The sequence below is a fragment of the Liolophura sinensis genome, chromosome 13 (assembly GCF_032854445.1).
Source record: "Liolophura sinensis isolate JHLJ2023 chromosome 13, CUHK_Ljap_v2, whole genome shotgun sequence".
NCBI lineage: Eukaryota > Metazoa > Mollusca > Polyplacophora > Chitonida > Chitonidae > Liolophura > Liolophura sinensis.
This window is the reverse complement of record NC_088307.1, coordinates 23,742,431-23,755,028: the sequence shown is the minus strand read 5'-3', so window position 1 is coordinate 23,755,028 and position 12,598 is coordinate 23,742,431. Positions and strand designations below refer to the sequence as shown.

The 12,598-nt window shown below is 38.1% G+C and overlaps 1 protein-coding gene across 1 annotated transcript in view; it reads right to left on the bottom strand.

Annotated features, from left to right (window-relative positions):
• LOC135480268 (gamma-aminobutyric acid type B receptor subunit 1-like) overlaps positions 1 to 12,598 on the bottom strand; it is a 122,494-nt gene that overhangs the window by 93,568 nt on the left and 16,328 nt on the right. The window contains exon 2 of the mRNA XM_064760062.1: positions 3,792 to 3,926. Within this exon, the coding sequence (XP_064616132.1) occupies positions 3,792 to 3,926 (135 nt within the window). The remainder of the gene's footprint in view (positions 1 to 3,791; positions 3,927 to 12,598) is intronic.

The following is a 12,598-nucleotide window of genomic DNA, read 5'->3' as shown; positions in this document are numbered from 1 at the left end:
AAATACATTTGAATGTAAATCTGTTTTTTTATATCCAAACACATGCATTTAATCTGAATTATGACAATGTTTATGAATTTATTAAAAACATAAATGTGATCAAAATTCAGGTCGAACAAATTTGTTAGCTGAGAAGACCAAAGTTTAGTGCAGATATAGTTATTAAACATGTGCCACATCATCATTGATACCACTATTACACGAAGACTATAAATACCAAAATGTGTTCCTAATTGCCCTCCATACAAAAAATATTTTCAAGTGTCTTTTTCACTTTAGAGATCAAAAAAATATTAAAGATCATATTTACAACTAATTTTTCGTACTCATTCATCTGATCTTTATGTATTTTTTACTTTTTCTCCACTTTAAACTGTTCTGAATCCTTACATTCGCTAACCTGGAGCTCAGTCCTGTTGCCTATCCTCGAAGCGTCAAAGCTGTACGCAATGAAAACAAGATTCCAATGATCCAAAAGTCATTCTGAATTCATATCACTAGGACCGTAACATCGTAATTAACACAAATGTGAGCGACGCATTCACTTGAACAGTATCTGAACTTTGCAAACTGCCACTTTCAAATCACATGACTCCGCTGCTAGCTTGAACTCGGATCCTCCATCTTCACAACAGTTAATAGTTGCTTATAGTTTCTTCTGTTTGCTAATTAAAACAGAAGTCAAGACTTGATCTTTTAATGGTATACCTCTTCTTGGTTTTAATTTAAACAGTCCAGGAGTTTTTCTGTTTCCAGGCAACGTTGAAGGGGGCTGACTCAAAGCCAAAATGGCGGCGTGCGAAGTTGTCTTTCCTGTCGAAGTGCCAGAAACATTTGTGTTGTAACATTATGGTTTTTACTATTCACATATAATTGTGTGATATGAAGTAAAAATTACTGTGAGATTGAAAGAAACTGTTTGTGTACCGCGCAACTTTGACATGCTGAAGACAACACACTCTAAAAGACTGAGTGCAAGATTAGCGGGTGTATTAAAGTCTAGGACATTTGTGTTGTGGCGTTATGGTCTTTATTTTTCATGAATAACGAGGTGATATCAAGTCAGAAGTACGGCAGGATTAAAGGAAACATGCTTTTGTAGCGCACAGCTTTGACATGCTGAGAACAGCACTATTGAACAGACCGAGTTCCAGATTTCAGTGATGAACGCTAAGCAAGGAAGAATGAAACAGATCCTAGATCAGGGTTACCCCTGACATTATAACAAGCACATTTCTAATGATGGCCTTGGCTCTAGCAGTATAACAGGAGGCCATTAGAAAGGCGTTTTTCTGTCCTGCAACAGTCCACTAAAAGCACAGATCAATAATCTATAATAGACCATAATCTATAAACCTTTAAACAGTGTCTAAAGGTCCTAAAGTCCATCCTGTTTCACCAAAAGCAGTTCCCCAGGGCCCTATATTGTATTACTACCAACTCCCAGTGCAAGTATAAACACTGCTATACATGATGGTCATTGGATAAGGTAGGAGAAGGTTTAAACACACAAATAAATGTCCAGCCATAAGAGTTGACAGGAACACTATAGAGACTACAACATTATGTCATGCCAAAAGGTGTTCCCCGGGGTCTAATACTGCATTTCCATCAAATCCCTGCGTTCAAGTCTCCCAGACAGTCCAGGAAATAAAAACCGCTTTATATGATAGTGGCTGAACAAGTTATATGTGGTTGTAAACCCATGAAGGTCACATTATTATAAATATGCAGAGACACCAGAGATTACCGTATTCTCCCTAAATAATTTGAATAAAAAAAAAATGCATTTTAGAGGCAAATTTAAGTCCTAAAATATTATATTTTTTCAATTGGGGTTTCATTTTATCTTCCTAACAAACCATAAAACATATTTTTAAGATTAACAGAACTAATTAACACCATTAAACTTGATCATATTTGAAATTTTGGATCAACTACAGTACTACATGTCAGTTCAGAAATTTAACAGAGAGGAAAATTACAGGACTTCATAATATTTTATAGAGAGCCAAGTGCCAGTAAAATTTCTCTTCACAAATATTAGCTAATTAGGTATTTATTTTATTGGTGCTTGAATATGCCATACCGGGGGGTGGGGGGCCTCTGTGGCTCAGTTGATTAGCGCACTAGCGCAGCGTTATGACACAGGAGTCTCTCACCAATATGGTCGCTGTGAGTTCAAGCCCTGCTCATGCTGGCTTCCTCTCCAGCAACCTGCAGATGGTCGTGGGCTTCCCCCCAGGCTCTGCCCGGTTTCCACCCACCATAATGCTGGCCGCAATCGTATAAGTGAAGTATTCTTGAGTTCGGCATAAAACACCAATCAAATAAATAAATAAATCAAAATGTGCCATACCCAAGATTACATGTGGATGTCTTTCATTTTGTGACAAAGGTCAGCTGCTTTGAATGAATTTTAGCCAGGACTATAAAGATATTCATTTGGATTGACTGACCATCAACCACTGAAATTTATCCACTAGATTGTTTAGAGGTTTGGCTGAAAGACACATGTACATGATATCCTGAGTGTGACAAATTATTTATTTATTTATTTATTTATTTATTTGATTGGTGTTTTACGCCGTACTCAAGAATATTTCACTTATACGATGGCGGCCAGCATTATGGTGGGTGGAAACCGGGCAGAGCCCAGGGGAAATCCATGACCATCTGCAGGTTGCTGCCTGACCTTCCCATGTACAGCTGGAGAGGCAGCCAGCATGAGCTGGACTTGAACTCACAAGCAACCGCATTGGTGAGAGACTCCTGGGTCATTACGCTGCGCTCCGACTGAGCGTGTGACAAATGAACTGGACTGCAAACAAAAACCCTTAAGAACAGTTGGAGACATGGGGGAAATTTCACTGACTGACTGTTGCTTAATGTCAGAAAATTTCACTTATCCGATGGCAGTCAGTATTATGAGTGGAGGAAACTGGAATGCCTGGGGGATAATTAAACCACCCACCTTTGGCAAGTTACTGACAAACTTTCTGATGTGTTACATATTGCAGATTATTCTCTGTCCATGCAAGCTTGGGACTATAAAACTGTCCCTCGTGTATCCTAACAATTAAAAGAGTTGATCTTGGCGTACCCTGGGCCCTGAAGTGTTCAGTATATGCACGTACGCCACGGGGGTAACACCTAATCATAACTATCAGCAACAAGAGCATTAATGGACATCAGGGCCAGTGTGGTTTCCCAGGAAAAACAGAACTTGACAACCTTGCAGATTTTTGTATGCTCTGGAGTACACAGATACATGTTCCATGTATATTTACCACTTTGGATGTCACTATGATGAGATGAAAGCATTGTAACATTTGCTGCCAATAAATACAGTAGGCATTCTCATTAGGAAATCCTTTCATAGAGCCATAAGCTTTGGTTGAACCTATCAAGCTGTTTTAGCCAAAATCCCTTGTCTCTTCAGCTGTCCAGGTCATAATTCCAGACACAGCATGCATGTCCCCCAACAACAAGGATATATATATACATGTATATTTAAATATACATTTGCACAGTATACATGTATATTGTTTTGGAAGCACTGTGTCCATATCCGCTAAAAAGCCTAATGTCAAGGTCATTTGTACGGTTTCTAATGAGACTATAAATGGAGGACCGCCATTGAATCCATGGATGAAGTTTCACTGAAGTTGGCTCAGCAGCTTTCAATATAATCAGTATCCAGAAAAGAAGTTGCCTAAAAGGATAATACATAAAAGGGTACATTATTTGTCCTTTTGTATTTCAACATGTTTAATGAGTTCCATACTTACCACAACCAGGTTCCACATTTTGGCAGCTTGAGCCACGAATGTGGAGACACTACTACAGCCTGTGAGCACCATGATCTTGGTGGGATGGGTGTAGAGAAGCTCATACAGAACTTTTGTGCCCAGGCCTGGCATACACTGTAACACACAGACGAACAGACAGACATGTACTACAGATAACACAATTGTCAGGGAATGGAAATCTATTCATTAAAAAGCAAAAACACAGGTATAAAATCAGTCAGGGTCATACTAAGACAAGTATTTTTTTTTATCTTAATACCAGTGCTCATTTTGTATAGATTTATTTATTTGATTGGTGTTTTACGCTGTACTCAAGAATATTTCACTTAAACGACGGCGGCCATTTTGTATAGAGTCATTACTTAATGTCTAAGAACAAAATTAATCTTATGATAAAAAACATACATTTACTGACATCATCCATTGTAACATTTGTTACACACAATGTCTTATTGGATTCGTCAGATGTGTACGTGTATAGAGCTCCCATTTTCACATGTGGGTGGGAGAGGAGGGCCTCCTCAGTGAGGCTCAGGCAGTTACATCAGCACTGCTTCAATGCGAATATAAGGCCCGTTACCAATGAGATTACAAGTTTGGAGGATTCCATAATATATATGTGTACCCCACATGACTGTTGTTGTCCATCGAAAAGTGGAGCATTTGTCTATGCGGGATAAATTCTCACATGGATCACACAGTGTTCTTAAGAAAATTCATCCGGGCAATATTCAGATGGAAAGTTTACTTGTTGCATTAAGTTTTGATTTTTCATCTACTTACAGTAAAACAGATTTTGAAAACATCCATACAAAAACTTTAAAAGTTTTTCCCTGCTGATGGTATCATCATATTCTTAACAAAAGCAGCAGAAAAAATCCTCTACAAGGAATTCTAAACATAATTAACCATGCCATTACAATGATATCAAACAGGAAAAACTGTAAACTCTTAAAATGAAAAATTAAGGCTCTTGAAGTGATTTTCAAAATTTAAATTAAAATCTAATGCTTAAAGTTAAAATTTCATTTCATTTTGTGTCAATTTTGTCCACTTACTTTTTTGGAATGACATAAGGGAATTTGAAGGACCAGAACTGTTAACAGACAAACAGCTAGAACACTAGAAATGAATAACTCGTTTTATGTGAACGCACTTAATTGTTCAATAGGGAAATATTTCATTATTTGTTTGACTGTTGCTTAATGCATGGAGAGGGTCCAATTTTAATGCACTCTTTAAATTGTAAATCGTGGATCAACAGTAAAAAGTTAATGCATTTATCTGATGTGTTATGACAAACGACACTGAAAGTTTCTATTTCATATGCGCACCTGCTGCAGTTAATATGGAAGAAAAGCAATGTAAATCATATATTAAAACTGCCTGTAGGTTAATGGGTTGCCAAAAGTAACATGGCCCAGCACTCTAACACTTTTCTAACACTGTCAGTATTTGGCCCGGTTAACTCTCACCATAATGCCGATCGCTGTCGTAAAGCGAAACATTCTTGAGTACTGTGTTAAACACCAATCAAATAGAGAAATACAAATCAAAAAGCAATGTTGTATCAATGACAACACGTTACATGTTCTTGCAGCAAACTCTTAATTATGTGTGGTATTAATTAACTGATTATGCAGTAATTACTGAATTAATTTGAAAACATGACAAAAACCTCATGTTATTAAGGAAATAAAAAGCCTTAACTTTTCAACTTTATTGTCAAAAATCTGGAGTCTATGAATCCATGTGTAAATAAACTTGGTGTAATTCAACACAGCTGACAGTTACTTCATTTGTTAAATTGGATCCTAGCTAGTTTGAAAAGATAGAATCTTCCAACTAGTTTCAAAAACAAGTTTTCCAATTGTAAGGATGTTTTTTTCTTCTGATCATCCTAGCAAATCTTGTTTAGATAATTGAGGTAATGCATTCGTTCATATTTGTTTTTACTCTGATATCAAACATTCCAGTGAGCACGTTTGCGAAGTTAAACACGAAGTGAAGAAATAAAAAGGTAAAAAGCTTAGAGCATCGCGTCCTGTGAGGAACTGAAACTAATCAGGGTAAGTGGATAGGGAGACTGATTTTTCGGAATTGCCGCGTCACTGCGCTGGTTCGGTGTGAAAGGCTGCTAGGAGATCTCCATTGTAACGCTTCGCGTTATCAAAGTAAAGCGCTCCCGCTCCTTTCTCTATCGACTGGCTTTAGCACTGCTCGGGTCTGTCAGGGTTTTTTTCTGCCTCGAAAGAGTTGATGACCATTCATGGTTAATTGGTTTTATTTGACTATGACCTAGAGCACGGTGACCAGCACACACAGACGTGCCTCTATCTTACAGGAAAAACTCCAGAGGAACAATTCTGCTCAAACTCACTCAAAATTAGTACAAAAATGATTCCTTTGAGTTTACACACGTGCATGCCATATGCGCAAAGCCCCTTAATATCAGCAGAAGGAAATATTGAGATCTGCCTGATGAATTTATTCAGTTGTTAAAGCCTGCCGGCAGCCATTATAACCAAACCAATGACATATGCCATCACTACATGCCATCTTTACAAAGATGTTTTTCTTTGAGTCCAGAACACCGAAAACTTTATCTTGAAGGTTTGAACGGTGTATATGCTTGTAAAACACAGGCATATTGTCAAGCACTCACACAAACCTTATCAGTTGTGACGGCATGACCTCGTAATTTAGCCGCCAGTCAATATTTTCAATCAGCTTTTGTCTTGTTTTAAAAAAAATTTTAAAAAATATCCTTTGTGCTTCTTATACCCGAGGGTAAAGCTTTTTAATCTTGCTTATTGTTTAGAGCTCCTCTTTAAGAAACCCCTTACAGACATGAGGTGTACAACTCAGTGTGAGGTATAGATGAGGTATACACCCAATCTATATTATCTGAGGTGCACTGTACTTCCTAGTCATATACCTATACTTCAGATGTACCCTCAGAAAATTTGAAAGTTAAAAAAAATGAATGATATACCTCAGGTACACCTTAGAAACTTTGCGAGTGTCTGAGCGGTTCTGTACACGATACAATGTACCTCAAATACACCTTTGAAAAATATCAACACTTAGAAGATGTACCTCAAGTGCATCTTAGAAACTTTGATTATAATTTAGTGGTCATATACCTCAGGTACACCTCAATCTCTTTTTAAAGTTTTAAAACTAGACTCATATTTTACTTCAGACAAAATGGTGAGTACAAAGATACAAATGTTTTTGTGCAAAAAAAAAGATGTTTACTAAATAAATATAAGCCATTGTCTCACCCTATACTGACTTGACAGTGTGCAAATACTGACCAATCACAGAGCACGGATATATTTACCCCTGATTATTCCAAGATGGTTACCCCGAACAAGATGTATATATATTCCAGGCTGTGGGAAAACAACCCAATTATGCATAAGCATAGAGAAAGAGTAGCACTAAATTTTGATCAAGGAGCTAGAAAGCCTCATGTAATTTGCATAATTGGCAGTACCTCAACTACAGCTTCAATGCACCTCAGATACACCTCAAATATACCATGAACACACCTCAGTTCAGATATGCTACACCCCAATGGTACACCTCAGATGTACCTCAAGTGTACCGCTAGTACACCTTATAAGGGTAAGGTGTCCTTGTGGCCAGACACTAACATGCGTTTAATGCAGGTATATATATATATATATATATATATATATATATATATATATATATATATATATATTTATACATAGCGCAGCTAGCCTCCATGTGACATATTTTTTCTCCGATTGCTATCTGATATCTGAAATGGCTTGTGGATTATATACCATGTCATTTAAAAGGAACAATATGCCTTCAAAAGCGATGTAATCAATGAAATGCCCTTTATGTCCTTACATGTGTAAGTACATGTATTTGGGGAGGATTTGGGAGGATATACTGTACATGTACATGATGGTTACAACCCACGTTGTGCTTTCAATGGAAAATGTGAAATACGGCATACTTAAACATGTCCATATCAAGAATGAGTCTGTCTAAAATACAGCACAGTTTAAATGACATAGATTTTCCTGTTTATGCAATGGCAACTCAGTTTCAAGCTGGATATGCATGCCCACAAGATTGCTCACGAAACATCATCACAAAAGGCATGGGTCAGGTGACACTTCATACAAAACACAAAGACATAAAAATCCTCGAGAACTGAGAATAGTTCTGTAACTTCAATTATCAGCCATTCAAATTTCTGCTTGTTACAAATGCAGTTCCAAATAACAGCAAAACCAAGCAGTTTTGAGCAATATCAGATCACCACTGAGAAAACCTGGGTATTTGCACATAGTTCCCAGTTCCTCTGCTTCACGCAAATCTTGCACACGCTCAGTGGCCCTTATCTTGTACCTCGCTCTGTTCAAATCTTTCATGCCGTCATTCTACCATAAGAATTCCGTTGAAGCAACAGGCTGATATAACAGCTACTTCATCAAGCCAATTGCCAAAATCAAATTCCACGGGGTAAACTCTGACATTTGAAACATGTTGCATAAGCGCACAAGCTCCATGTAATTGTATACTGTGCATGTAATAAATGCTATGATGCAAGAAGAGCTCAATCACTGCACCCTTACAACAGCCCAATAAAATGGCTTCTGCGGGAAATTTATTAGCCCTTATTTGACCAAGATGTGTCAGTGACATATCCAGTTGCTCCGCCTCAACGGTGGTGTAAAGTCATCAGGTCTGTCGGGTCGAGCTGTACGCGTTGTGAATCCCATTTTTTTTTTTACGTGTCACAGTTGTTAGATGTACTGTAAAAACTCCAGTTAAATAGAAGTCTTCATAACATGTAGATTGCTCAAGTTAATTGGCATGTATTTCATGAAGTGATAGGCTACATGTAGGTTAACATAAAACATGCTCCCTAGAATCTTGGCACAAGGACAATATACACATACACATGATACATGAACTTTCATTATACATGTAGGTGCACATGTAAGTAACTGTATATGTAAGTAAATACACCACTTGTGACTGTCTATGAAAGCAGCTGACTTGTAAAACAGAGCAGTGCAGTAGTAATACAAATACAGTGTACCTGTATTTCTAGAACTTACATGTACATGTACCTTCGTTAATAGTGTAATAATACACGTGCATTTCTCAATGTGTTCACAGTGCACTGGTCAAAAAATTTGTATGTAACTGTATATCGTTACCCCTACACAAGCACACACTCGCTTAATGTGTGTTGTTGTTGCATCTATAGCTGCATGATAAGCTGTACACTGTGCATAATTTACTACATGTAACAGTAAGACCTACAGGTAGATCTGTGCTCTCTGTAGAATGCCTCTATGATGACAATATATGTATATTTAAATTTATCCGTATTTTGTATTTGTATTTCCGTATGTGTATAATCTATCTGAAAGGTGTTTTACCCCGTACTCAAGAATATTTCACTAATACGACAGCGGCCAGCATTATGGTGGGAGGAAACCGAGGGAGAGCCAGGGGGACACTCACGACCATGCACAGATTGCTGACAGAGCTTTCCACGCACAGCTAGAGAGGAAGCCAGCATGAGCTGGACTTGAACTCACAGCGACCATATTAGTGAGACACTCCTGGTCTTCACACGTAGTAAAGGTATATACATGTACAACATTGGTATACATGTCATCCACTGGAAATGTCTGGAAAGGTGACACTTTAACACACACACTGTCATCATTATACTGCTCATCATACTGGTCATTATACTGGGCCCTGGTCGAGAAGTGGAATACCACACTATTACATGTGCAGTGTTTTCTGTATTAAATGTCCTAATTATACTGCATCAGTGTATCGACTGCATGAAACGAAAAGTAACCACAGTACTAAAGAGGTGAAATGTCATCATGATTCCAAATACCAACACTCATGACGCGTGTTATGGTGCATGGAGAGGTTGACCATCGAAGAACTGTATGTAATTTCTGCTTGGGGTGGGTAGTTTTACGCACGCGAAGGCACCACCATCTGACCTGACCCAGTTACGACTGATCTACATAATGAAGTCTCTATCGACCCCTGGCACGGCTCCCAGCGCTGCCACAGTCGAACAGGGGACTACCTGACACGTATTGATTGGCCCATCAAGGCCATTCCGCACCTCTTTAGTTCCCATCATCCACTTGTCCATTCAGACATCAAACAATGTCTGTGAAGACAAGCGATGGGCCAAGTCCCCGCTAAAAGCTTCCCACCCAACCCGATGACACGGGGCGACAGTGTGCGGTCAAACATGCCTTGTATTATGCCTTGGATGATCTGCTCAATAAACCAGTGTTGTTCAGTCGTTCGATAGGTCTCCGATCGACTCAGACATGTCAGCAGTATCTGACGCAATTTGTAGCTCAGTGCAATTACCTGCACAGAAGATACAGGATCATTGTCTAACTGTTAATAAACAGGTGCATGTACAGGATAGAGGACTTATACTGTGGTTTCTGAAATTGGATTCGTTACCAGATTTGGTAAGGTTGCAAACCAAGAATACAAGGCTGTTTAAACACATTGTACATAAAAGATCCTTAAAAAACATGATAAATTCATATTTTATTTTCCTGACTGGTATTTTAATGTGATACTCAAGAAGAAATCTGATCCGTTACCATACTGTGGCGATACTGCAAGAATACAGAACTGATTATCATCATAAAGTATATGGTATTACTATACACATATGTAAATGTATGTACCAGAATCCTGGAAAAAATGATAAAAAACATGTATTATTTTCTTCTTTTCATCTTGTCTTGTTGTCTTAATGTGATACTCAAAAAGATTTCACTCATACAACACAGTGGTCAGTATTTTATGGGTGGAGAAGGGCAGAGTCTGCCCAGAGATAGGCCTTTAACAAACTTTTCTAAACACACTTACATGCATGTCATACCGACGGAAAGTAAGCCAACGCATGGATCCAATACATCCCATGTCCCACCACCCTTTTCGAGAGAACGTTACTTTTCATTCCATTCCCGGTGAAAGCAATTGTGATGTCATGATGTCACAGAAAGATCGAACATTTGTAACCCATGTGTCTGACATCCGGTTGACCTTAAAAACTCACTCACTCAAGAATTTTCAATGATATCAATGAGATTTATTTTGTTTTATTTTTGGAGGAATATTAAACTGGAGTGCCAGGAATAAACCAGATAAAGTCCTGCACAAGAGCAACATATGTGGTGCAATGTATATAGAGCACGTTCGTGGGACAATTGTGGGTTTCCCACGGGGCTCTGCACAGTGCTTCCCCCCACCACAATGTTGGCCAAAGTCATGTCAGTGAGATATTCTTGAGTATGGCATAAAACACCAATCAAATAAATCAATAAATGTATATATACCATGTTATTAACAATAGGTGGCACGTGAATACGGCAAACACTACTTAAACCTTTTTCGCATGTTTGCAAAGGTGCAAGCATATTCTGAAAGTACAATGTATTACTCTGTGTAGATCAATAAAATTTAAATTTTTTCGTGAAGCTCTAAATTGGCCAAACCAGCCAGTGTAGTTTTGTCTCCAAAATAAAATCAAAACGTGCACAAATTACCCTGGAAGATGGTTTTTCATATATGTGAAAAGATTGGAGACTCAGGGTTTAATGTCTGTATGTGGTTTTATCCCCCAGGGAACATAAACCAATGATTCTGTCATTTTCTGCTTGAACTGATGCACCTGGTTTGGATTGAGTAGGTGCATATTTACTGAAGTACTTCTTCCAGCTGTGGTAGACCATGGTCAAGCAGAAAACTCCCAGCCAACCATACACACACATGTACCATTCCTTACATGTTAGCTCCTATACACTTTACTCAGCCAAACTTTTCACCTCTCGGATATATTTGACAGCACTCACTGACTGACAGTTCTCAAAGGTTTAAAGGCAGGCAGACAGCGCGTTCAAAAATAGGTGTGGAAAGGTGTTTAGGACATAATTAACTTACCTTAAATTCTCAACATTTTTTGCACTTTATACTCAAAGGTTTTCTCACAAAATGTCAATGTGCAATATGTTGTTGGCCCACCAATAAGCATAGCATAATGCAAAAGCTTTATAGGCATTTCAATTAAACTGAGAAGACATATTGTATAACTGCTGAAGTATGAAAATCCATGCATGCAGGAATCAAAACCAGAGTGCCCGAAAGTAATTAAACAATCACCCATATCCAGGTATCAGACAAAATGCCTGACTTTTCCTGCTAATCTGCAAACAAATTACCAAGAGCATGCAACCCCAGACAGGCTGAGGCCAACTGCCTGCAATGTCAATAATTCAGCACGAGAACTTCCAAGTAAATACATATTTATTTGTACATTTGATTGGTATTTTAATTTTTCCACTGTACTCAAGGATACATATTTTTGTGCCCTCGATTACTCACTTGAGCTCACATTGACCACATTGGTGAACATACATATGATATTGGCCAAGACATATCCTTGTATACAATGTAGTACCATCAACAAACTAATGAATGTCTGTCTTCGTGATTTTGTTTCAGACATCATACACTGTACAGGACGCAATTCAATTTTTAAAGTTAGACAGGAATTCAACTTTTAATGTTGGATTGGATACAAATAACGAAATGATTGTGGCCTAATGCCATGTAGACAATATTTCAGCCAAATCGTGCCAAAGGTTGGATACAAACTAATACAATCTACAGATACACTGGCCTTTAAACACATTCTAGTACTGGGGATCAAGATTTGCACTGGTCTG